The sequence below is a fragment of the Polypterus senegalus genome, chromosome 10, assembly GCF_016835505.1.
Source record: "Polypterus senegalus isolate Bchr_013 chromosome 10, ASM1683550v1, whole genome shotgun sequence".
Lineage (NCBI taxonomy): Eukaryota > Metazoa > Chordata > Cladistia > Polypteriformes > Polypteridae > Polypterus > Polypterus senegalus.
The window spans coordinates 6,624,044-6,650,855 of record NC_053163.1 but is presented as its reverse complement, the minus strand read 5'-3'; the positions used below and the strand labels follow the sequence as shown (position 1 = coordinate 6,650,855).

Genomic DNA, 26,812 nt, shown 5'->3' with positions numbered 1-26,812 from the left:
GAAGAAATAAGTGTGTGAAATTTTATATTGATTTTATTAAAAATGTTATAGTGAAGGATTAAAGGTTCAGTATGCTGTATCCAATGTTTTATTCTTTCCAGAATTTTTAAAATACGAATTTGTGGCCCAAACACTCTCACAAAAGATGTAGTGCTACATCCTGATGCTAATTCTGTTGTGCTCCCAAGATGAGGAACAAAGCAATGGCTGCTTGACAGTGGTCATGTGAAGAATGCAGTGGAATTTCAAAAGGACTGGGATGGGAAAATGATAATTGAACAATTACGATGAGTTTTCAGTGATAAAATTGATTCAAGCATACAGCAAGTGTGAATGTTTTTTTAAGATATAAGCTGTATGATCTTTTAAAATACAACGTTCGGGTTTCATTTTCTGAAATGCAAATTAATCTGCGCCCTGCCCTTTCACGGTACAAATGTTTGAAACGATTGTTTTGTCATCATTGATATAATTTTCTTTTTCACCCTTCTATTGTGAACCACACGCCAAGGCTGTTGCTATCGTTTTCAAAGTGAGTGAGAGGCTCAGACTTACCTTTGTACACTAAACTTCAGGCCTGTAACTTGCATTTTAAATATTGCAATTATAAATGTAAAGTGTGGAGTTTGCCTAGGCTTTTTGCCATTAGGATTTACTTTGGTTTAGCCTATTTAATGTACGTAATTTTTTTTGTTATACCACACTGATACAATTGTTTCAAGCGAAGGATTGAATATCCAGCAATCAATGGAACTGTGTGAATTCAAATATGGTCATGGAAAAAAAAATCCATGTTTCATTAATTGTAAACTTTTTATTTCAGATTTGAAATTCTCATGGGTCTACATAATAAAGTTGTTAAACCAAACCTAGTGGCTGGACAAACTTTGTCTGGATTTGTGATAAACAAAGTATTTTCTTTCAAGGTGTTGTACCTTAGACCAAACAAAACACTTCTTCAGTCTCCTGATGATATCATTGAGAAGGTGTGTACGATATTTTTATTAGGATGATGATAGTTGTGTAAATGTCCCTGTGGTGGACTGGCAGGCTTGGATCCTGCCTGGTACCAAATGCCGTTGGCATAGGGTCCAACACCTTGCAAACCTTATTTAAAATATATTCTGGAGAGAGTGTTGTGTTGGGTAATTTTGTAAACTTTGTAACCAGTATGTAACTGAGGACTATTTATTTTAGTGTATAAACACCTCCGACAATGAAACAGAACACAATGAAGGCAAACATTGTATTTATGAAGATTCTCACTATGAAATGGAACAGTACGTTTATATGTCATTCATAATATATACTATGAGAACTGCATTCAAATTAAATTTGAGATATACTAAAAAGTATATTTTTTAGTGTTTGTGCTACATGCATTCTAACCTAGATTCTTTTTTTTCCAGCAGTGATTTTGAAAAGCAACTCCAAGAAACATCTGTTTTCCAAATGACAAACCATGTGGGTATAGACAGAGGATCACTGCCTGGTTATGAGAATCATGAAACTACTTTGACTACTTTACAAGATCAGCTGGTGACAGAAACTGAGAAAACGATCCTTCAGGGTGCATCTACAAATGCATATTCAACAGTTGCTGTAGGAGAAAATACAACAACAACAACAACATTTATTTCTATAGCACATTTTCATACAAACAGTAGCTCAAAGTGCTTTACATATTAAAGAATAGAAAAATGAAAGACACAATTATAAAATAAAACATTAATTAACATCGAATAAGAGTAAGGTTCAATGGCCAGGGGGGACAGAAAAAACAAAAAAAACTCCAGACGGCTGGAGAAAAAATAAAATCTGTAGGGATTCCAGACCATGAGACCGCCTGACCAGTCCCCTCTGGGCATTCTACCTAACATAAATGAAACAGTCCTCTTTGGATTTAGGGTTCTCACGGAAGGGCTTGATGATGATGATGGTCACGTAGACTTCTGCCTTTTAATCCGTCCATCATTGTTAGAGCATCATGAAGCTTTGAGTAGGTGGAGGTGGCGCAGGCCACCACCACAAAGAAACCGGAAAAAGAAACAGAAAAGAGAGTAGGGGTCAGTACGGATTTTAGAGCCACCATGAATAGTTATTATGAGGAAATTGAACATATAGAGTATCAGGATTAAGTTAAATTAAGACTAAAATGAAGTTATAAAAAGGCCATGTTAAAGTAATGTGTTTTCAGCAGTGTTTTAAAGTGCTCTACTGTATCAGCCTGGTGAATTCCTATTGGCAGGCTATTCCAGATTTTAGGTGCATAACAGCAGAAGGCCGCCTGCCTCACCACTTCTTTTAAGTTTTGTTCTTGGAATTCTAAGGAGACACTCATTTGAGGATCTGAGGTTACGATTTGGAATATAACGTGTCAGACATTCCGATATATAAGATGGAGCGAGATTATTTAAGGCTTTATAAACCATAAGCAGAATTTTAAAGTCAATCCTGAATGACACAGGTAACCAGTGTAGTGACATTAAAACTGGAGTAATGTGTTCAGATTTTCTTTTCCTAGTTAGGATTCTAGCAGCTCCATTCTGCACTCGTTACAAATGATTTATGTCTTTTTTTGGTAGTCCTGAGAGGAGTGCGTTACAGTAATCTAGTCGACTGAAAACAAACGCGTGAATTAATTTCTCAGCATCTTTCAGTGATATAAGAGGTCTAACTTTACTTATGTTTCTTAAGTGAAAAAATGCTGTCCTATTGATCCTTATCAGTATGTATTTGCATTTAATATGTTTTTAGTACGAAAGAAAATATCCAAGTTAAATTAACAGTAGACTTTGTAAAACAAAAAATTGAACGTCAATTTGGCGTTTGTCTTCTTGATGGAGGTTACTGTAGCCAATAAGGTATTTGCATTTGTCATTAATAGGCTGGTAGAAGAATGACATGCAAGCAGGAATGAAGAGTTTGTTGGTTGTAATTGGATAAGAAGGATAATATACCTTGGGGATTTGTTAAACATACTATTATACTATTATAGTAAGAAAGGAAAAAACCTCATATTTAATAAATATTGCAGTATGCAATAAGGGAAGTGTAGTGTTTTAGTGAACTGCATAAAATATCAAATGTTTTATTTTTTTGTGGTGCTTAGTGAAAGGTAAATGCCAGTTTTGCTCAGCCCTGTAGTAAATTCTATTCACCATTTTGATACCTTGACAATCGGCTGTTGTATCATTTTTACACTTTTTTAAAACTTCTATTCTGTAGCCAGTGCATCAATATTTTGGAAGTGACCGAAGATGATGACATAGAAGGGCCCATTGTCTTCAGTGACAACTCTAATGATTCATCGGGTGATCGGTATGCATTTCATCAAACATTGTCGATTTTTTTTAAAACCAAGGAATAGCTGTATAGAGTTGACAATCTTACGCCTGAAAGGTTTCCTTATTTCTCATTGTCAGTTTCCTTCTTCAAGGCATTCTTCAAAATTTGGCTGATGTAATTATTGAAGAAGAAAGCAGCATTTTTAACATTAACAGATCTTCACTGTGGGAGGGAGCAGTACGTGGATTTAAGAGAAATAAGCTATTCTCCTAACTAACGTATGTCCATTAAATTTACTGATGACGCTGGCCATTCAGAAGGCGCTGTTGACATTGGAGGACCTCGCAGAGAATTCCTGAGACTTTTGATGAGATATCTCCAATCTAGTTCTCTCTTTATGGGGCCAGAACATAAAAAATACTTAGCAGTCAATAGTACAGGTATGTTTTTTATATTATTATTAATTATGTTAGTAAAATGGGATTGCAGAGTTTTGTACGTAATGTTTACAAAGCTGAGAGTATTCAGTACTTTGACTATTGGCTAATTTTACATAAATTCACATTGTACTGCATTTTGTATTTTGCATGACTTATATCTCTATTACACATTTATTCTTTTTGATATGGTGTAGTAAGCCTCACATTTTTTTTGTAAATGAACTTGACTACATGCATTTGTTTCTGTGTTTGTTTAGCTGTGAGAACAGATGACTACTTCATTGCAGGGAGAGCTATTGCTGTTTGCCTTGTACATGGAGGACCACCACCACAGTTTATAGCAACTGAGTTGTATGATGCCTTGGTCAGTGGACCCGGAAATGTTAAATGTGATTTTAAGAACATTGAGGATGAAGACATAAGGTCAAAATTACAAAAAGTAATTATGTTTAAATTATTGTTTTCAATTTAATACATGGTAAGTGATAACAAATTATGTTGCATCAGCTCTGATTTTGTCCTTAACATGTGAAAATACACTAGTGCTCTTGTCTCCTGCATCTTATATTCCATGTAAAATTGGAATTATCAACAGTAAAGCAGTTCTCTTTCCAAAAATAACTGTTTGGCATTAGAGAAATCCAATAAATTCAAAGACTTGTGGGGGAGTCATCAATGGACAGATTAGTCTAAACTGAGAGTAATTAATCAGTTTTAAGAGACTTACTGCTTGATCAGTAAATGTTAAAGCAAAGTAAATCTGTTGTATTGGTTCCTAAATCAATGTTGTGATTCTTATTATATTTCAGATATATGAGGTAAAAACCTTAGGTGAAGCAAATGAAGCTGTCTTGAAGTTTCAGGATTTTTTGAGCTTAGCAGGGTGCTTACGTAGGGTGATTTCTGTTGAATGTTCGAAACAGATTGTTGAAGAAGCCACAAATTGGTATTTTTTCGGGCGCACAAGAGGAGTATTTGAAAGGTATGTATAGGTTAATCTTTCCTTCTCTTAATAGCACAGAAAAAGTTAAAATTGTGTATTTCTAGTAGCATAATAGTCAAATAATTTTATTATGTTTGTATACCTTTTATTATATTTTTCTGTTACTTAAAAGACATTTTAAATCTGATGTTCCTGTTAACTAAGATTAGAACTAACAACCCTGTTTTAAGAAATGGTTACAAAGCGATTACTATACAGTAAAACTTAGCAGATGAAAGAAGGAGAACATATCTTCTTTGCTGTAGTTGGCTTTGTTTACAACATTTCAGAACAATTCAAGTGATAGTTCTGTACATTTTATTTCCTTTTTAGATTCAAACAGGGTCTTTGTACACTTGGTGTTCTGGATGCAATTCACAAGTTTCCCAAGGCATTTTACCCAGCCTTATGCTACACAGAAAAAACACTCACATGGCAAGAAATGGACAAAATGTTTACTATCACTTTGGAGTATCAAGGTGGCAATAAGCGACAACTGCAGACAAAAATCATAGGATGGTGGCGAGATCACTTAATAGATGTGCAAGGTTTGTTTTGCTAATGAACTGCATAAGTACAGTGGTGTGAAAAACTATTTGCCCCCTTCCTGATTTCTTATTCTTTTGCATGTTTGTCACACAAAATGTTTCTGATCATCAAACACATGTAACCATTAGTCAAATATAACACAAGTAAACACAAAATGCAGTTTTTAAATGATGGTTTTTATTATTTAGGGAGAAAAGAAAATCCAAACCTACATGGCCCTGTGTGAAAAAGTAATTGCCCCCTTGTTCAAAAATCACCTAACTGTGGTGTATCACACCTGTTTCAATCAAGAAATCACTTCAATAGGAGCTGCCTGACACAGAGAAGTAGACCAAAAGCACCTCAAAAGCTAGACATCATGCCAAGATCCAAAGAAATTCAGGAACAAATGAGAACAGAAGTAATTGAGATCTATCAGTCTGGTAAAGGTTATAAAGCCATTTCTAAAGCTTTGGGACTCCAGCGAACCACAGTGAGAGCCATTATCCACAAATGGCAAAAACATGGAACAGGGGTGAACCTTCCCAGGAGTGGCCGGCCGACCAAAATTACCCCAAGAGCGCAGAGACGACTCATCCAAGAGGTCACAAAAGACCCCAGGACAACGTCTAAAGAACTGCAGGCCTCACTTGTCTCAATTAAGGTCAGTGTTCACGACTCCACCATAAGAAAGAGACTGGGCAAAAACGGCCTGCATGGCAGATTTCCAAGACGCAAACCACTGTTAAGCAAAAAGAACATTAGGGCTCGTCTCCATTTTGCTAAGAAACATCTCAATGATTGCCAAGACTTTTGGGAAAATACCTTGTGGACTGATGAGACAAAAGTTGAACTTTTGGAAGGCAAATGTCCCGTTACATCTGGCGTAAAAGGAACACAGCATTTCAGAAAAGAACATCATACCAACAGTAAAATATGGTGGTGGTAGTGTGATGGTCTGGGGTTGTTTTGCTGCTTCAGGACCTGGAAGGCTTGCTGTGATAGATGGAACCATGAATTCTACTGTCTACCAAAAATCCTGAAGGAGAATGTCCGCCATCTGTTCGTCAACTCAAGCTGAAGCGATCTTGGGTGCTGCAACAGGACAATGACCCAAAACACACCAGCAAATCCACCTCTGAATGGCTGAAGAAAAACAAAATGAAGACTTTGGAGTGGCCTAGTCAAAGTCCTGACCTGAATCCAATTGAGATGCTATGACCTGCATGACCTTAAAAAGGCGCTTCATGCTAGAAAACCCTCAAATAAAGCTGAATTACAACAATTCTGCAAAGATGAGTGGGCCAAAATTCCTCCAGAGCGCTGTAAAAGACTCATTGCAAGTTATCGCAAACGCTTGATTGCAGTTATTGCTGCTAAGGGTGGCCCAACCAGTTATTAGATTCAGGGGGCAATTACTTTTTCACACAGGGCCATGTAGGTTTGGATTTTTTCTCCCTAAATAATAAAACCATCATTTAAAAACTGCATTTTGTGTTTACTTGTGTTATATTTGACTAATGGTTAAATGTGTTTGATGATCAGAAACATTTTGTGTGACAAACATGCAAAAGAATAAGAAATCACGAAGGGGGCAGATAGTTTTTCACACCACTGTATATGATTTTTTTTTGGTCTGCCATTTCACTCCTTTCAGGTTATTACTATTAGTGATACAATAACCTTTTTATTGGAGGCAGTTTAATGGGGTGTGCTGTTGCCTCATGGATTCATTATACCAGGTTATTATCTAATACCCATTCACTGTCCATGTGGGGTTTGCATGCTCTGCCAGTGTCTGTATGGATTTTTTCCCAGAAGCTCCAGCTTTTGTTCCACGCCTCCCAAGACATGCATGTTGGTTTAACTTTGGTGCCTATAAAGAAGCATTGTGTCAGTGCAGGTCTACCTGTATGAATTAAGTGAGCCCTATGGTGGACTGGTACCTTGCCCATGAATTTTTCCTGCTTTCAGGTTAAACTCTTGACCTCTCTAATATATAACTAAATTAAGTGAGTTTGACAATGCTGTGTCTTTTTATAAGTAAATATGTTTCTTGAGGATTTTGATACTGTACCTTTACCCCATATGTACATGTGACTATATACAGTTTATATAATGAGTGCTTACTATATGTAATACTGTGTATATTTGTTTTCTACTTGCAGATGGGGATGGAGACATCTCACTTGGTCAAATTCTAGCATTTGCTACAGGAACAGATTATCCACCAGCACTTGGATGGACAACTAAGCCATCCATTGAATTCATTTATAGTAAAAATCTGTTCCCCACTGCAAACACATGTGCCAATATTTTATGTCTACTTACAGTTCATAATGTTTATGAAGATTTTAAATGCAACCTTGACTTCGCCATTCAGAATTCTCCAGGATTTGGGCAGACATAATAAATACAAACGTGCAATAATCCGGTAATGACTTCATAGTGAGACATATATAACCCATAAGTATTTCATTGTTACTGCACAAAAGGAGTAACTCATTGAAATTCATAAATCTATCTTACCCTTTTCATCATTAAAAATTTACAAAAAATAGTGATTGGGTTAACATTAATATCACATTTCACTGAGATTTGGAAAAGTATGTTGTTGTGGATTTAGAGAAGGAAGTAACAATCATTCTGTCTTCAGAACCTTGTCATTAGTATTTGAAATTACAGCCTTTATATGTGTTACTATTGTGCAGTTTAATGAGAGGTTAAAACTCATTTTTGAAAGATGTGCCAATTTTGGGCTTACAGTGCTGTTACAAGATTTCACATTGTTAAAATTATCCAAAAATATTTTTCCTGTATTAATTGTTTGGTTTCAGCTTTTTAAATTGTGCACAATCCTCTGGTATACAGTAATTTGTTTTTGTGTTACAGTACCATTACATCAGAATGTCTGCTGATTTTTGAAAAAAATGTTTAAACAAAGTTTTATTCAAATTAGAAACAACTGCACTTTTCTGATACATTTATAAAATTTTATCCATCCATCTTCCAACCCGCTGAATCCGAACACAGGGTCACGGGGGTCTGCTGGAGCCAATCCCAGCCAACCCACCGCAGGATACACACAAACACACACCAGGGCCAATTTAGAGTCGCCAATCCACCAAACCTGCATGTCTGTGGACTGTGGGAGGAAACCCACGCAGACACGGGGAGAACATGCAAACTCCACGCAGGGAGGGAGGACCTGGGAACCGAACCCGGGTCTTCTAACTGCGAGGTAGCAGCGCTACCATTGTGCCACCCATAAAATTTTATTTTTGTAATAAATAAAGTTCATCATGGTTATCTTTATATTGTAGTAATAGAATTGCACATTTTATTATTGTTAATATGAAAATTAACAGAATAGCAAGCCATTTAAAAGTTCAGTATAATGGTGAAAATTGTTTCAAGTAATAAAGATTTAATTTTTCCTTTACACATGTATTTACATTTTTTTGCACTTGCATGCACAATTGCTATTTAGTGCTGATTTTCAGATCTACAGTAGTTGTGCGTTACAATTTTTAAAGTGGACAATGCAGGAAATTGGGTTGCTGTATCCTGGATTTATTGTGTTTTTTACAGGTCTAGGGTACAGTTAATAATGAATAAAACTATACCTAACGGATTATCTTTTCAGTTCTTAATGTTTATTTGTATGCTTACTCAAGACAAAAATAAGAGTCACTACAAGCTGATAATTTTAACTTCATTTTATATAAGGATATGTTTCAAAATTTACACCGTTTTAATGTACCTAATAATATTTACAACTATCATTTACATGAACAAAGTTTTTCAAACAAATCAATTAATTCAAAACTCAATTTATAAAAAAAAAAAATTCAAGCAGTGAGTCTGTTATGTACCCATTTATTAATATATTTCTGCAAAAATACAACAAGAGCAAGGAGGTAGGATGATAAAGGTTTTTGTGTTTGAGGATGTTACATTTGTAACTGACAATGAAAAAGTAAATATTAACTACCTTAACTCGAAACAAAAATGGACCCCAGGTATTCTTTAATAGTCAAGAAATGATTAATTCCATGATTATGATCATCATGGAGGGGGTTAACCATTTGGTGCAAGTGTTCAGAGGGGACTGGGTGGTCTCATGGTCTGGAATCCCTACAGATTTTATTTTTTCTCCAGCCGTCTGGAGTTTTTTTTTGTTTTTTCTGTCCCCCCTGGCCATTGAACCTTACTCTTATTCGATGTTAATTAATGTTGACTTATTTTGTTTTATAATTGTGTCTTTCATTTTTCTATTCTTTAATATGTAAAGCACTTTGAGCTACTGTTTGTATGAAAATGTGCTATAGAAATAAATGTTGTTGTTGTTGTTCTAGCTGTTCGGTAAATACAGTGAAAATATTTTCTGGAATGCGTTCCCTTTCAAGTGAAGAATTATGTGGAAATGAGTCACAAGTGACAAATCCTAAGCTGTTCACTCTGTCACCTGCAGACAAGAAACCTGCAGTCCACAACTGAAGTGGTGAAAAATTATTCTCTGTGCTTAAACTATGGTTGTTCCATTGATTAACAAATTCATTCGCAGCAACTTTAATTCGAGGCGTATATATGTAGTGTAAACAATACGTATCAACTTCTGAGTTGCTATCAAGAACAAGATTTTCTTCCATAAACAGAAATATACCTTTAAAATATGAGGTCACTGCTCTATTCAATTCTGCCCAAAGACACTCAATCCTTTGATTATGTACACTGCGTCCAACATGTCCTCTTTCGCTGATCATGTATCTTGCCACCAGCACATTCTCAGAACCTGCATCTCCTCGAACCCTTAAAGGTAATCCAAAATGCCTCACGCCTTCTTGAAAAAAGGTACGTACTGTTGATGCAGAATTGTTGTTCGAAGCCTCAATGTACACAATTGTACGACTATAACCATTGTCACAAGAAGGAGACATGGACAGATAAAGAGTTGGGGCAGCCACCCGTATAATGTGGTATCCTGGCTGCAAAAGGTCGTTTTATCAAAATAATCAGCACTGAAGTGCATTCAACTGAGTCCAGAACAAGACTGAGGAAACAAAGGAAAAGGGGCAGGTTTTAAAGGGGGAGACAGGAAGTGAGGTCATATGGATCCGGCACGTGGTCTTCCACCATTGGTTCATAGCCGGACGTGACATCAGAGGGACTGGAGCTGGTGTGGCCGACTTCCATTGGCTCAGTCCCGGAAGTGATGTCAGGAGAGCCAGGTGAAATCCCCCGGGGATGGTCTAGTCAGTGCACTCTGCCACACCCCGGCATGCCCCCGAACTGCCTTCATTTGAGCCCTTTAGCTGCCTCCCATGCGCACGTGTGTGACACCATCTACACATCCATGAAAAACAAACCTCCATGGGATTAGTTTATGGTTGCTGTCTATGTGCCTGGAAAAAGAAAATGGGTGATAAAAATAGGTAAAGATGAACTTTAAAAACTAGTATACAGACATACAGTACCTTAAATAGTGAGAGAACCCCATAGTTGAGTTTTTAATTTCAAACAAGCTTTTTAGAGACATATACCTGATACTACAATTTATTTTAAAATTAAAGCTGGGTTTACCTTATTACACATTTTATTATGAAAGCTACATGACTGATAGACATGACAATATACATGTACAGTTATTGAAGGTTAAGAACGTTAATAATGTGCAAACATTTTACAACTTTTTGTGGAGGAAGTGTATATTACAATGAATACACCTTAAGAAAGCTAACCATTTTTTGATCTGTTTTCCAAATCTGTCTTATCCTCAGTTGCAGGAAAGATGGAGTCTGTCATATCAAGCATAGGACACAAAGTGGGAGCAAACTGCAGGGCGACAGTCCATTGCAAGGTTAACACACTCACACTCTAAGGCCAATTTAGTGTCACCAATCCGCCTAACCTGCATATCTTTGGACTGTGCGATACAAACGGAGCACCCAAAGGAAACCCCTATGAACACAGGGAGAACATGCAAACTCCGCACAGCAAGGACCCAAAATGTGAGCCCTGGCCGCATTGTTTCAAAGCTGTACTATCAACCACTGCTCCACTGCAGCACCTATTCAGATTTAATAACAGTAAATTATTATGAGGTGTGTCAACAAATTTTCGTTAAAGCACCTGTATATAAATTATAGTTTTGTTGAACAAACCATAAAAAAGGATTACAATGCAGAGCCTATAGGACTGTACTTTTCTGAGCATTCAAATCAAATAAGAGGCAGAAAGTGTGAAAAATAGTTTTTCTAAATGCAATTTTAATAAAGACAAAACACTTACCAAAGATAATTTGGTCCAGGAACTCTATATACTCTTCTTTGAATTGCATACCTTCTTTGAATTATAGTTCCAACAGGATCAATTATGTGAAGTCTTTCTCTTATTCTCCTTCATTGCACTCGAATGTTATGTGAACACAGGCTGCCAGAAATGTATCTTTCACCTATGTAAGGTGTTGAATGCCTGATTTCTAGAATTAAAGTATCAAGCTCAGAGTCAGAGATGTTGCTGAACCTGGAGTTTGCAAGGAGTCCCATTCTTTGTCGATGACGATATAATGTCCGTGTGCCAATACAGCAATAGAAATCCAAGAAAATCCTAAATCAATTAGGTTTTCCAAAAGATTCCTGGGTATCTGATACCTGTACACATCTTACTATATAAAAGTGGTCGGGATTGTCCTTCCGTCCCGTGAATGCTACGCAGGCGCGGAGTTTCACACACGCCCCGTCCATTTTGCAATGCACGATGGGATTTGTAGTTTCGTTTTTCCAGGTAAAAGATGATTTTCTACTCCAGACTGTGCGATATCTTCTTCTTCTTTCTTACTATATAAACGCGGTGGGGATTGTCCTTCCGTCCCGTGAGTGGAAAGCGTAGCGGTATTCCGCTTATCACAGACTTGCTACTTGCAGCTTGCGGTACGAAGCGACATGATGTGAGCAGAGTTCTGGTGCTCCCATCGTTCCCTTGCTTTTGTGCGCGATGCGCTGGAAAAATAGACAAAATTATGTCTCTGGAAATAATTAATGTTGATGGAGTACAAATGTCTCACCACATAGTAAATATCAGGGGGGTTCAAAAGGGCGACCTCAATATAGAAAAAAAGTTTAAATTTCATCACAAAAATAACAGAAACTATGAGTATTAAAGTAATACCGCTCAAATGCAATATAACCAAATTAATGAGTTTGTATAAAATATCAAATTGATCTACATATTGAATTGCCTTAAGAAGTGGTCAACTTAAAAGTCGGTCGCCTTAAAAGGCCGGTCAGCCTAGTAAATATACATTTACAGTAGATACAGATGGACTGATAAATACACTGAACAATACTGAATTCAACTGATACATTACCTTCTTAGAATTTTAACTGTTTATTTTACACAGGAACATTAAAGTATACACTGTAAAATGTTACATATTTTGGTGCGATGCATAAGTATCTGTCACAGTAGCAAATCAGGAGGAAAAAGAAATAAACCTCTAAGCACAAATACCAAATGTCAAAGAATTTTCATATCGTATGCTACTGAAAATATCATAAGCAAAAAAAAAATGTAATTATTAAAATCCATCCATCCATCAATGACAGCTGGAATAAGGATGAGTTAAAGACTGAGAAGAATTAATAGTTATATGGAAATTAATTATCTGTATGGCTGAGGATTTACATTAACATTTAAACATTACTGAAGTGCAATAGTCTGGGCGGACAATGGAGACAAAAGACTCATTACAACACCAGCTGAAACAAAGTAAAAAGGCAGATACACTTTTTGTACTCTACATGTCCTTCTGCACTGCCAATAAGTGCATCTGTTCCTTAATGAATGTGACTAAGAGGAGATCTGTCTAGATCACGCTATGGACATGCTGCTTACTCAGAACAATTTCTGAGGTTCCAACTAGTTGCACCAGTATTCTGTAAGGGTTTACAAGAGTTAATGGATTCTTAAATTCAGGAGTAATTACAACTGCTAAAATACTGCGAAAGTGCTATCTGTAAGACAGATTAAAATTGATACAAAATCTATTTTTATTTAGTACATTCCAACAAAGCATCATAATTGAAACATCCACTCATTTTCAAACTATCTTAATAAAGTTCAGAGATCTGGGGAATGGAGAAAATTACATCAGCAACAAGTCAAAGGCAGAAAACAACCTTGGAATTTGTGTGTCCATCACAGCTCAAATGCCTTCAAAGGAGTCAAGTTAAGAGTCACCATTGGACTTGGTGCACATGTAGGAGGAAAATCTACATATCTTGTGAAAAACCAGCTTGGACACATGAAGACCAAAGACCAAGCCTAGGTTTCAACTGAGAGGTTTTAAAGTGGCACCAGTGTTTTGATTTGGGAAAATGGTTCAAGGGGTTCTTTAGAGTAAGTGGGCAAAAATCAGAGAGAAGAGGTCCGATACTTCAATAAAATTTACTTATTCAATTATAACATATAAATACATATGAATAGTATAATGCAGTAACAATAGATTATAGAAACAAATATATATATGCTTGCAGTAATATATTTAAAGAAACAAACTTATACTTACAGTAATATGCAGAAATATCAAAAGACCCAGAGCCATCATCCTAGACCAGTAGACTGAGGGAGCCCGCATGGCAGTCTTGTCAGAGGATCAGCCCGTGGCCTTTTATCAAGAGACCGGATGGTGTGCACCTTTCCCCACGGTTGAGAGTTGAAAGAAACTGAGGGCGGAACCTTCCCTTATATAATAATTAGGTGTCCTTGCCCAAAAGCGGCCTACGTGGAAGCAGTGTATGCAGAAGTGATCAGTTTCAGCCTACCCCCTCCTTCCACGAGACACGGCATTTGGCCTTGACTGAAGCAGTGCCTAGTACCAGAAGACACAGTAATATGCTTACATGTGAAAAAAGCCTCTCGAAGTGAAAAACAACCCCTTACATAGCCTTGGCTGTATCTTTAGAACATTCCCATCTGTTTCTCCCAAAACATTAGTCTCTGCAGCTGGGTTTGCACTGAAGCGACCAACGCCCATCTGCTCTCCTGATTCCTTTCCTCTCTTTATCTTACCTTTGCTCTTTACAGAGAAAAATCCTTCCATTACAACCAGTAACTACTGTACCACTATGAAGTTATAAGGTTCATTTATAGATTTCTGTTTTAACTCTACTTCAATGTAATTTAGTTTAATGGAATAATAAGGAAATGTCAGACAGGCAATGTGCTCTTTTATTATAAACCACATGGCTGGCACTTCAATAACCACCACTGTCTTACTGTGTAAAAGATCTGCACTTCTAAAGTGCCGTAGGATGATTTTCATTAGTAAAGAAATATATAAAATAAAGAATGTTCTGTATTGTTTTTTAAGTCTCCCGATACTATAGTTTTGCAGATTTTAGGAAAATATTTTAACCTTTTACCAAATTTTGCTTAGTAACTTCATATACTTTGTACATAAACAATATACCAGGCTTTGAATTAATTTATTTCCACAGTTTTCATTAATTTTAATTAATGCAGAAGCAATGGGGTTCATCACACTACACAGGAGCAAAGAAGGGAGATTAACAATAACACAACACAAAAATTTAACTAAACCAATCCTTTTGCAAAATTCAAGAACAATTTTCATATTCTAACTACAAAATATTACACAGACATTTAGCCAGATAGCCAGCTTTAAAGTATTTGTAGTTTACATTGTCAGTTTTTTTCATGGCCACAAGACTTTAGACATCGCCAGCATTTACTAATATACTATTCCTTTCTTTATTATTATTTGTATAAAAATGTGCTATATAAATAAATGTTCTTGTTGTTGTTTGATACTCCGCACAACATGCAACTGCAAGTTTTAAAGCAGAAGGATATTTTTCTTTATTTTGTGCTGAAAACAATTGTCACAATTTCTTAAAGCAAAATGATTTATATTAGTTCAATTAATAACACAAATAACTTATTTACTTTGGTCTTCCTGGCCTACCAGAAAAGAAATGACTAATCATTGATCTTCCTTGATTTTCTGAAGGCTCTTGGATGAAAACATCTTCATTTCTTTCTAACCACAATATTCTTTCCTCTGTTTGATCATAAACAGATCTTAACATATTATGTAATTGGCTCAGAATGGAAAAGGCTTGATTTTCACTAGACAATGAGTGAAGGGTATTTAGAATTACAAAAATTAACTGAAGATGATCTCCAAGATGACGATGGATTCTTTCAAGCTGGTTTGCGTCATTCTGTACAGTTTCAAGCCTGCATACTGTATCATTAATACTTAAAAAATAATCAATTATCTCGTGGTCTGATGGCATTTTCATTAATTATTTCAGAATAATATTTCAATTATTTCCCTTTTTAATTCGATTTTGACAAATGCCAACACTTTTTGTTAGGTCCAAACACACCAAAATAGCTGACAATTGATGCGAGGCACCAACTAAACTGTTTATACTTAATTTCAGACTTAGGGGCAAATACCATTAAACACTTTTATTTACCTCCCAACCCTTTCAAAAACTTACTGTAGCGAAAACTTTCAGCACTTTTAAATGATCGCTCCTACCCGTTCCTCTTCGCGTTTGAAAATGGCTGATTGTGGCAGCCCCCAAGTTTTCTTTTCCTTGCCCCTCCCACTGTCTCTGAAAACCACGTGAACAACCGATGTAGTTCACACGCAGAACCGATATAGTTCACACACAACATTGCAATAGTGTGCGTTCGTAAACCAATATGTTTTGTACGCAAAACCGATATAGTGCACACATAAATCCAGCATGTTACGTTCACAAAGCCGGCATAGTATGCACGCATATAACCGGTAGAAGACTGACAAGGACTCAATCTAGTGCATACACAAAACCAATAGCGTTCATATGCGAAACCAATATATTACCCACGTGAAACCAGTATAGTGCATATGAAAAACCAGTGCTATACGTAAGCAAACCAGTAGTATACGAACACAAGCCAATATAGTTGATATGCAAACCGATTGCATACGCACGCAAACCAATGCAATTCACTCACAAACCGTTAGCTAACGCACGTGAACCAGTAATAAAGTTCAATTCAATAGTTCATATGCAAACTAAAAGCATACGTATACAATCCGATAGAGTTCACGCACAAACCGATAAAATACGGACATGAACCAGTGCAGTTCATATGAATGAAACCAATATTGTACATATGCAAACCAATAGTAAATATTCATAAACCAATAGTGTTCACGTGTCAACCAATAGATCACGTTCGAAAATATATGATTTATGGCCTGTTTGGCCCCTCATAGGCAAAGGTGGCACGTGTATCCCGCTAATGCCCGTTGCTGCGTATTCGATACGCTTCTCATCCCATCTAGCGGTCGTAGTGGAAACTACAACCGCCTTTTGAAAGCGATGTGTTTGTGTTTGCGTTTCCGTGCACATGGAGTTTGACTGCTTATTTCGAGAAATTCTTCACACTGAGGTAAATTACGCTAAGATAAAAATACATATAAGTTTATTGTTTGCTTCTATTGATATTTCAGAATAGACTACATGTGACGAAAATTTCGGAAGTTATACGCCGTTTTCGCTTTGTCGCTTTTTCGCTACGTTCGACAATAACGGCTGCATATGAATAATATTGTATTTAGGTGCAATATCATAGGAATTCCTGTGCATAGATTTCAAATGCTTTGCATTTTGATCCTATTTAATTGCTAGAATTAATGTAAAAATAGCATACTGGAATATAAATGCGATTTCTGCTTTTTATTTTTTGGCAGAACTAAATGACCACGTCAACTTTCTACGAGAAGCGAGCTGGTGGACTTCAGATCAGGGTTCCACCAGTTGAAAGTCATGACAGCTGTCTCAGTGAGAGTGAGGATAGCGATGAAGACTACAGACCTACACCATTATCACCAGGTGATGTTTCTGGAGATGAAAGCAGCAGTAATGAGAGTACTGACAATGAAAGCAGCAGTGATGAAGATTCTGACAGCAATCATGATGCACCTGCTAGCACCAGTGCTACTGGTGCAAGAAGGCGACCAGCTGCTACTGCAAGGAGAACACAGCAAAAGGTAATGTGGAACAACAGAACTCTGTAACAGACATTCCAATTTGGCGAGCCGCTCTTCCTGATGCTGATGAAATCAGACTGCCCATTCAGTACTTACGAGACCTTTTTGATGCTGATCTTTTGGATACTATTGCAGAACAAAGTAATCTGTATTGCACACAAAAAAAATCCAAATAGTGCCCTCAAACTGGAACAAAATGAATTGGAGCAGTTTATTGGCACTGTAGTGTACATGGGTGTTGTACATTTACCAATGTCAATCCTGCCTTGTGCCCTGTGTTGGCTGGGATTGGCTCCAGCAGACCCCCGTGACCCTGTGTTCGGATTCAATAGGTTGGAAAATGGATGGATGGATGGAAGAATGTACTAGTCCAGTCAATGTCCAGTAGCGCAGGTGGCTGATGTGATATCCCGAGACAGATAGGAACAAATTAAAAAAATCATTAATTTCAATGACAACAGCAACATGTCAGCCAACAATGATGGAAATTATGATGAGCTTTTCAAAATCAGGCCAATTATTGATTCACTTCTCCCAAAATTTCAGGGTCTCCCACGAGATCAAATGTCGTCTATTGATGAGCAAATGGGGCCATTCAAAGGTAGATCTAGTCTAAAGCAATATGTCCCCAAGACGCCATACAAATGGGGATACAAAATCTTTGTGCTTTGTGACACACAAGGCCTGGTGCATTCATTTGACGTATTTCTCCTCATGCGACTTTTTGCTAATTTCAGGACATTCTACTGATTTTTGGAAATTTTTTGTAATTTGGATTGTTGACTGGAGGAACTGATCAATAGCAGCATCAATAAAATAATCTACATACCTGAGAGTGGGAAATTTGTTTAATTACTATTATACCCAATTATGCCTAATGTTGCTAATTTGCATCATAGCTAAATTTATATCTATTTTATGTGCTATATTCAAATTAACAATCTCCACTTAATTTAGCATCTGCTTGAAAGCAACAACACAAATCATTTATTTTTTTATATAATTGTAAATAAATTCAGGCAACAAGGGTTTAAGACTGCTTTTACGAATCCCATGTCAAATGGCGTATAACAGAGCCGTATGCATTGCATGGTGCGTTGCAAATGTTAGCACTGAAATCGAAGTTGATTATTTAGAACCCTTCTTAAACCGGTAGCAGAGCTTGTCCACCTTAATAGAAGGATAAGTGCCTGCGTCTGTGTGGTTGCTGTGCCTCTGTCATTCCAACAGATGGCGCATCACAAACACTACCACTGCTTTTACAAATCCCATACCAAATGGCATGTAACAGAGACATATGCATTGCACTTATCATTCTAACAGATGGCCCATCACAAACATGTGTACTAATAAAATGTATTGCATTTGTCATTCCAGCAGATGGCACATTCCCAAATATTACCACTGCTTTTATGAATCTCATACCAAATGGCATGTAACAGACACTTACACATTACATGGTGCACTGCAAACATTAACACTAAAATCTATGTTATTAAGAATTCAACCTGAGTTAGCACAGCTAATTTGTTAAATATTTTGGCAACAATAAGTCATATTAAAAAATCACAGCAATAAGAGAATGTATTTGTGTTAGTAGACTGCTTTAAATATGCACTTTTTACAGTACTTTATAATCTCATGTAGTAAAAAATGTAGCCTTAATAGACCTGTGGCGGCTCAAAAGCTTTCACAGACATCACAGTCCAATTCTAGTGATGTCAAAATAACACGGATTAATATTTTTGAATGTCTTAAGCATAACATTTTTGAAACTGCCCAACAGACAGTTAAAATCTGTGTTGATGTCTCAAAGTAAAGTTGTTCAAGAGCACGTGTGGAGCTTTCAATAAAAAATTGTACTGGCAGAGAAACTATAGATAATTATTTTTATGTGAGATTTTTTTAATTAAATTAAATATGAAATGGTGTCCCAAAAACATAAAAATCCCAATAAACACTCAACAGATATTTAGTATGGTGAATCCCATCCCATTTTCTCCACCTTAGCTACAATCCCACACCAGTCAGTTACTCTTTAAATGGCAACTCATTCTGAATTCTGTATCAATAATAAAATGAAATTACCAATACAAACATAACTATAAATACAAAAAGAACAATACTGGCATAAACTCACTATCATTATTGTTCTATGCATTGAGAAAAGCAAATGAAATAAGTTCCTCTATTGGTTTTCTGAAGGTTTTAATGGAGTATCATCCACATAAAAATGACAGCCCAGTTCAGCGCTTTGAACAACATGGAGTGGCCTGCAGATACAGAAGAGCGCAGGGCCGGGGCGAGGAGTGAAGGACTCCTTGTGTGACCAGCGCTAAACTGGGCCTGCAGTTGCTAAATTCATGCCTGTCAGTTAGATAGGATATAAACCACTAGAGGGCAGTGCCAGAGATATCCAGGATCCTCTCCATTGTGGACAATAGAATATTATGATATTATTGTGATATTAATAATAATGCTGCCAAATCATTATTTAATTAAGAGGTTTTTGCTGCGCCCTGAAGTTATCAGTCTGCATCATGCGGTCAACTCAGATGTGACGTCATTCGCAGCTCCGACTTCTGATTTAAATGGAGTGCAGACAATCTCTCTTTGCCTCAAAGTAACCTGTGCTATACTTTGGAAGAAGTTACCTAAATTAATGAGATCAGCTGATTCAATTAATTCTTTTAAAAGGCAACTTAACCACCTTGGCATTAACCCTGAGTGTGACTTGGCCCTGGAATTCTATGTTATTGTGGTTAAGCCCGAGTCAGACTCAGGGTGTCATGTAATGATCTGCTTTACAGTGTTAAGGGCGAGTAACTCTTGGGACAGTACTGCTGCCATCTACTGGATGAAACAGCATCATGCTGCAAAAAATCATGAATATTTCTATGCGTTCTGCCACTTTATTTATTAGCTCATTAATATTTATGAGTGGTGTGGAGCCTTCAGACAAAAACACAATGGCAAACGAAAGGCCAAAAAGCCTGTTTTAGAACAAACTGAAACTGAGCCATTGTCTGAACCGAGTGATAATTACGACAATGTGAACGGATCATCAGATGTTGGCATGGACACTGAAACTGATGCATATGGCTCTGTATGACTGAAAGATATACCTGGTGACCTCAGTCGCATGAAGCTTTTCTGTGGTACGACGGTAGCTGTGTGGCAAAAGTGCAGAATGATTGCATTCAAATGGAAGAACAAGAGTTTTGTCTTGGTAGAGTGATATATGACTCGACTTTCCCCCTTTTGTATTCTTTATTATGTAGCCTTTGTCAGAATACCTCAGATCTCACAGACGTACCGCTGTTTCTAAGGTGTTGTACTTTATAACTTCTCCCCACCTTCCCTTTTACATTTATAACCAAAGGCAATTAGGTGTAGTAAAAGACAAGCAGCAGTTAAGTTACACTTTAAATAATGTATTATTGATAATATTCACAAATAATAACAATATGCAAAGTACATTTGAAATTGGCAAAAATACAACCTGATAAATGCTGATGTGTAGTTTTAGGCGGCACACAGACGTGTTAGTTACTTAAAAATGTCTCGAGTTCATTTGTGCGCAGCTTTCTTCAGAGCAGGCCGCATGCCCGTCTCATTATTGCTGCCGAGCTGTGCTCTTCATTGTGTTGTCCTTTTCAGTTCATGGTGTGTGATGGTCCTTCATCAGTCTGGTAAGAGAGAGAAAGTGGGTGAGGTAAAGCAAGCAAATTTATAGGTTTTCTGTCCAACCCCTACAGCCAATAGGACATCATGGTACTTAAAGGCTTTTGATATGAGCAAATTCCAAATGGCCATACTTCAGACCAATGGGGCACAGACCACCTTCACACCTGCCCCCCATGACCATTTGTTGGACTGAAACTTGCCGGCTGCAGAGAATCAAATTTGTTTGCGACATATCCCACAACCCTGTCGTAAAATTCAAAGAGACTCAATCATATTGGGGGGGGGGGTTTTAAACATGAATGCTTCTCACTAATGTAACATTAAATTACAAATAAAGATATACAAAATATTTATCAACTTGTATGCAAAATTTCACACCATAGCAACACCAAAGACCTTGGCCCTCTAAGCACTGTTCACATTGCAGCAACTGTCCTTGTTCGTGTCACAGGAAATGTGGAAGTCACTAAGCCTTGTGCTGTAATACCTACAATAGCACAAGGGGTACATTGATCATGTGGATTAGGCGCAGCAACAGAAAAAAAGTATTATAAGGAAAAGCACTCAAAGAAACACCGTCTACTGTCCCAATTGTGATGTCGGGCCGTGCGTTGGTGGCCGTCTCAAAACACGTCATGAGAAGGACGCGTACTAAATCTGCAGCAGTACAGCAGTGGGCACTCGACAGATCCTCACTAATTTATTTATGTTGACGTTTTGGTGTTTACAGCTGAGGTCCAAAGTTTCCATCCACTTGTGGCGAATTCTTTAAAACTCTCTTTCTAATGCCACCACAGATTTTATCCAAACAAACTGTTCATTTGGCATATTGTTTAAGATGTCTACTTTGCACAGGGCACCGCAGGGCGCACACACACACACCAAGCACACATTAGGGACAACTTAGGATCTCCAGTCCACCAAACCTGCATGTCTTTGGACTGTGGGAGGAAACCCACGCAGACACGGGGAGAACATGCAAACTCCACACAGGGAGGACCCGGGAAGTGAACCACAGGTCTCCTTAGCGCCGCCTATTTATACACTTTATTGTGTAAATCACAAAAAAAATTAATTACATAATCAGAAAACGTTTGACATGATTGGCTACACCCAGTTGCTAACGGGACAGGACAAATGTCGATACCTTAAATGACCACAACTGAACCTCGTGGATTAGGAAGTCCTGTTAGCCTAGGGTGTACGTGACGTTTTAAATGTATTATTATTATTATTTTTAAGAGATGTGTTAATGAGTGGGAGATTTTGGCCCATTCGTCCTGCTATCTCATGGTTTGTCCAACAATGGAATAATTTATAATCCAGCTGGGTACGTCAACAGGAAACTAAAGTGCTATATAAAAAAATAACAAAAATGCATTCATCAAAGAGAATAATAAAATAACAGCATCAGCTTTTCAGCAGAAGCTCAGAAGGATATGAGACTCAGACACATGAGAGGTGCACATTGGACCAGGGTTCAAATTCAACTCTTACCACAGTTATAAAGGGATGGACATGATCAGCAACAAGACTCAGGTTGGCTGTGGCATTTAAATGATACTCAATTGGTATTAAAAGGCCTAAATTGTGCCAAGAAAATATCCCCAACACCATCACACCACCACCATCTGCTTGAACCATTGATACAAGGCTGGATGGGTTGATACTTTCACGTCTCCAAATTCTGACCCAACCATCCGAATGTTGCAGCAGAAATCGAGACTCACCAGTCCAGACAACATTTTTCCAGCTTCTATTGTCCAATCTTGGTGAGCCCATGTGAATTTTAGCCTCAGCTGCCTGGTCTTAGCTGACAGCAGTGGCACCTGATGTGGTCTCGTGCTGCTGTAGCCCACCTGCTTCAAGGTGTGACCAATTCCCTGTAAACCCCAGAGATGGTTGTGCATGAAAATCCCAGTAAGATCAGCAGTGTCTAAAATCCTCAGGGCAGCCTATTTGGCACCAACCACCATGCCACGCTCAGAGTCACTTCAGTCAGCTTTCTTCCCCATTCTGATGCTCAATTTGAACTTCAGCAGGTGGTCTTGTCAATGTCGACATGTGGAAATGCATTGAGTTGCTGCCATGTGATTAGCTGATTAGATGTTGGTGTTAACAAGCAGTTGAACAGGTGTACCTAATAAAGTGGCCAGTCTGATATTGTGTTAGGGGGGCTAGCTATACCCAAACCAAGGGTGCGATGAAAAAATAAACAAACCCCAGACACTCCCACTTTGCCTCCTCCTAGATATTGAGAACCAGCTACGCCACCCCAAATATACAGGGTATGGGAAACACTAATTCACCCTAATTGACACTAATTGTTCAGGTACTGAGTTGTGGTTGTGCAATAATTCCAGAACATCAATATTACAAAAAAAGTATTTTTTAATTGTTAACAAAAAATCCTAAAGACACCTTCTTAAAAACGCACACTAAACCATTCAAGGCTCGCAATAACAAGCGAATGTCAAGGTCACACTCAGGGCCGTCTTAACATTTGGGCACGCTGGGCAGTTGCCTGGGGGTCCACAAGAGCATTGGAGCCCACGTTTTTTCTGACGCCTGTGTGTGTTTCTGTTTAGCTATTAAAACAGGCGCCCCAGTGCTCTACTTTGTCCAGGGGCTTATCATGCTGTTGTAACAAGGTTTCTCTTCTAAGCTGGATGGAATCCTTTATGGGATCAAAAAACACTGGATGGAGTCAGATTTCTGTTTCAAAATAAAAATATCTGTATTCTGTGCAGCCGCTGGTCAGGCCAAATCAAAACTATAACTGTCTTACTTCCTCTCACATATCCTCCCATCAGATCTTGAATGCTTAACTTTATAAACACTACTTTCTAACACGTTACAACTTAACAGGGAAATGAACACTGCAAATCTAAATGTAGGTTTATTCAAATTCCTGTTCTAATATAATGAACATTTACTTCTCTAATTTAATGCTTAAGTGACAACATAACGTTACACCGTTAAGACGGCCCTGGTCACGCTGTGTCATTAAGTGCCGTGTGAAGTCCATTCCTCGAGTCGGGAGCGGACTGGATCTCAAAACCGGCCCGGACATCCTGCAAAGACTGAGGTGACGAGGTCGACCCCCTTGGCCCGTTATTCATTGTAATGCTTTTAAACTTTGTGATGAGTATGCGGCTCGCTATGAGCCTATGATATGAACTCCATCTAAACTGTACTGTTGTTTAGACACAACTTAAATTGCATGCTTAGAAATAAAATTTAATGAAAAGTAAAAATGTAGTAACACGGCTTACACGTTATTAGAGTACATGTCACACGTCAATGTCACGTCCAAGTGCCAGTACCCTAGTAGGCTAGTAACTGCTCATTTACAGTGGAATAAATGATAACCGAGGTTATAATGAAAACCTCACATGATTGAAATGTTCCATTAACTTAACGATAAACTAGAAATGTTCCGTCCTAATATGAAAAATTCCTTCCCTGTGCTTTATAACTTTATTTCATCATACGAAAAAATGCAGCTGAAAACCACAAGCTCACGCCGACGACCAGAGAAGAACAAAACGATAATCCATAATCTAAATAAATTATTAGTACTGGAGAATTTAAATACTAGATATGAGATCAAATAAATTGCGATAATGTATATGCTGACCGAAATGTAGTGGTATCGAAACAGAAAGCAGCAAAAGGCAGTTTCGACCAAATTTTTCGCTGCAACATTGTGTACTGACAACTAAAACAAATTGATGGCGTAACACGGTATATTATATAGGACTATAGAAATCGCAGTACCGGACAGATAAGACTTAGTTGTTTAGAAAACAAATTTTAATGTCAAACAATAACCAGTACATCAAATTTATCTCATGAAACGGCCAGCCCATGACCAGACCAGAGTCTGCTGCCCACTGGGCATCTCAAGAAGAGCAGGGGAAAATGAAGAGAAGAGACCCTCAGAGCAAAGTCCCGAGTGATCAGTGCCACAAGCCTTCAGCCCGTTACCCTCACACGCACTCTCCGCCCTAAAACCGCTTCCACAAGAGAACACACACCGGACAGAGCTCAGCATACAGCAGACCCCATTCAAGCGTCGTTCCAATACACCACCACTAAATGAGCACGGCTACTCACACTGTGTCTGGGCGAGGAAAAATGGCACACAACCTGACCCCACTGTCAACTGTGCGGAGATCTCTACAGACGAGGTCTCTCTCGCTCTGCGGCTCGCCTCAAAAACAAGAAGGGGGATTGCATAGCCACCGGCCGAGACGATCGGTCCTCCTGCTTCTGTCAGCTCTTAAAGTCCCGCCCGACTGCCCGTCTGCATGCCATGTGTATCTTCCTTTGTTCACCCTTTTCTTCTGTCCCTCCCCAACCGTTTAGGGACACAGCTGCACCTCTTAAAAATGTCCAGCCCCGCCCCCTGTCAATTTCTTAGCCCAAGGTCCACATCAGCCCTCCTTCATTGGCAAGTCCAACTGTGAATCAAAAGTCCGTGTGTAGGTGTCCAGGTATAGAATATTGGTGTGAGAAAAAAAAAAAAAAAAAACTACAGCACTACAGCAATATATATATATATATATATATAAACAGTGCTCCATTCCACAAGTGCAAACAAAATATTAAAATTGTAACTCCAATCCATAAATGGCAGTTCCACCCTGTAACAATTACAATCTGTCGACACGATTTTCAGTAGGTTACAATACATTATAATAATAATAATAAAATTATTATATAATTATTATAATTATAATAATATAATATATATTATAATGTTATATAATGCATTTCACTTAAGGAAGGATCTTCTTTTTCATTATTCTTGATTTGCCTATGCAAACCTAATTACATTTAGTTTTAACGTCCACCTCCTGGCTCCTAACCTTTGTTTTTTTTTTTTGCTCCCGGATGTTATCTACGATATGACCTTTAGGTAATCGTCATCAAAGTTGAGCGCATGCACATTCCCGTATTCGGCAGTAATGCGCATGACTGCCACGTGGCACGCCATGGGCATTGGGAAGGTGTCATTTTATACCAGACGTTGTTCTGAGATGGCAACAAACGGCACTGGAAGAGGTACATTTCTTTGTCTTACTTAGTAGTAATTAATTAAATAATTAATTTTACGATTTCACTTTTTGAATGAGTGTGCTTGTATAGATCCGCCGTTTGTACTGTCCCCGAAGCTCCTTTAGATCGGACGTTTATATTATTTTTTTCATATTCAGAGTTCTTATTGTCTCGAGGCTGTTACATTAACACGTTGTTACGCATGTGTTTTGCTGCATTTTGCGTTTTGTTTTACCCAAGGATTTGATTTTTTTCTTTTTTTTTTAATTTTGCCGTCTGTCTTGTTTCTCTGTGTTTACGCTATGCTGTTTGACCGTACTTGTTGTGTTGATAAGATTACGGTGTTACGATGCTATAATTACATGGCCGTTTCCTCAGAGGATATGCGACGTCCTAATAATCTTTCTAGTGTGGTTAGCGTCTTATTAAACTTACGGCTTTGACCTCTCACTTTGCTTCATGTACGTTAACCACGTATGTTAATTCTTGAAACAATTCTTTTGATACTTTACGGGTCTTACATCACAGCCAACTGTGCCAGAATTAGGCGGGTTTAACAGAAGACTGTCGAGATTCTCTACGATCCAAAGGTTATTATTTTATTTTTTTTGCCGTCAATCGCGCTGAACTGCCTTTAAAGACATAAAACCGCACCAGAGGCCTGCAGGCCTAAGCCACGTTTCCGGGAGGCCTCACCTCAGAGCAGTCACTCGATACGTTTACGTACCTTCCTGCTGTAAACAG

The 26,812-nt window shown here is 37.9% G+C and overlaps 1 protein-coding gene and 1 long non-coding RNA gene across 2 annotated transcripts; both read left to right on the top strand.

Moving 5' to 3' along the window:
• Positions 1–829: 829 nt before the first annotated feature.
• Positions 830–3,527, top strand: LOC120536173. The gene is made up of 5 exons (XR_005635056.1): positions 830–986; positions 1,198–1,280; positions 1,410–1,464; positions 3,229–3,321; positions 3,440–3,527. It is a non-coding gene; the product is annotated as an uncharacterized LOC120536173 (long non-coding RNA).
• A 16-nt stretch (positions 3,528–3,543) lies between these two features.
• LOC120536172 (G2/M phase-specific E3 ubiquitin-protein ligase-like) lies at positions 3,544–5,297 on the top strand. Its single transcript, XM_039764500.1, has 4 exons — positions 3,544–3,728; positions 3,986–4,167; positions 4,538–4,710; positions 5,044–5,297. Exons 1-4 carry the CDS (start codon positions 3,569–3,571, stop codon positions 5,270–5,272), a joined length of 744 nt encoding a protein of 247 aa, XP_039620434.1. The 5' UTR covers positions 3,544–3,568; the 3' UTR covers positions 5,273–5,297.
• The last annotated feature ends 21,515 nt before the right edge of the window (positions 5,298–26,812 follow it).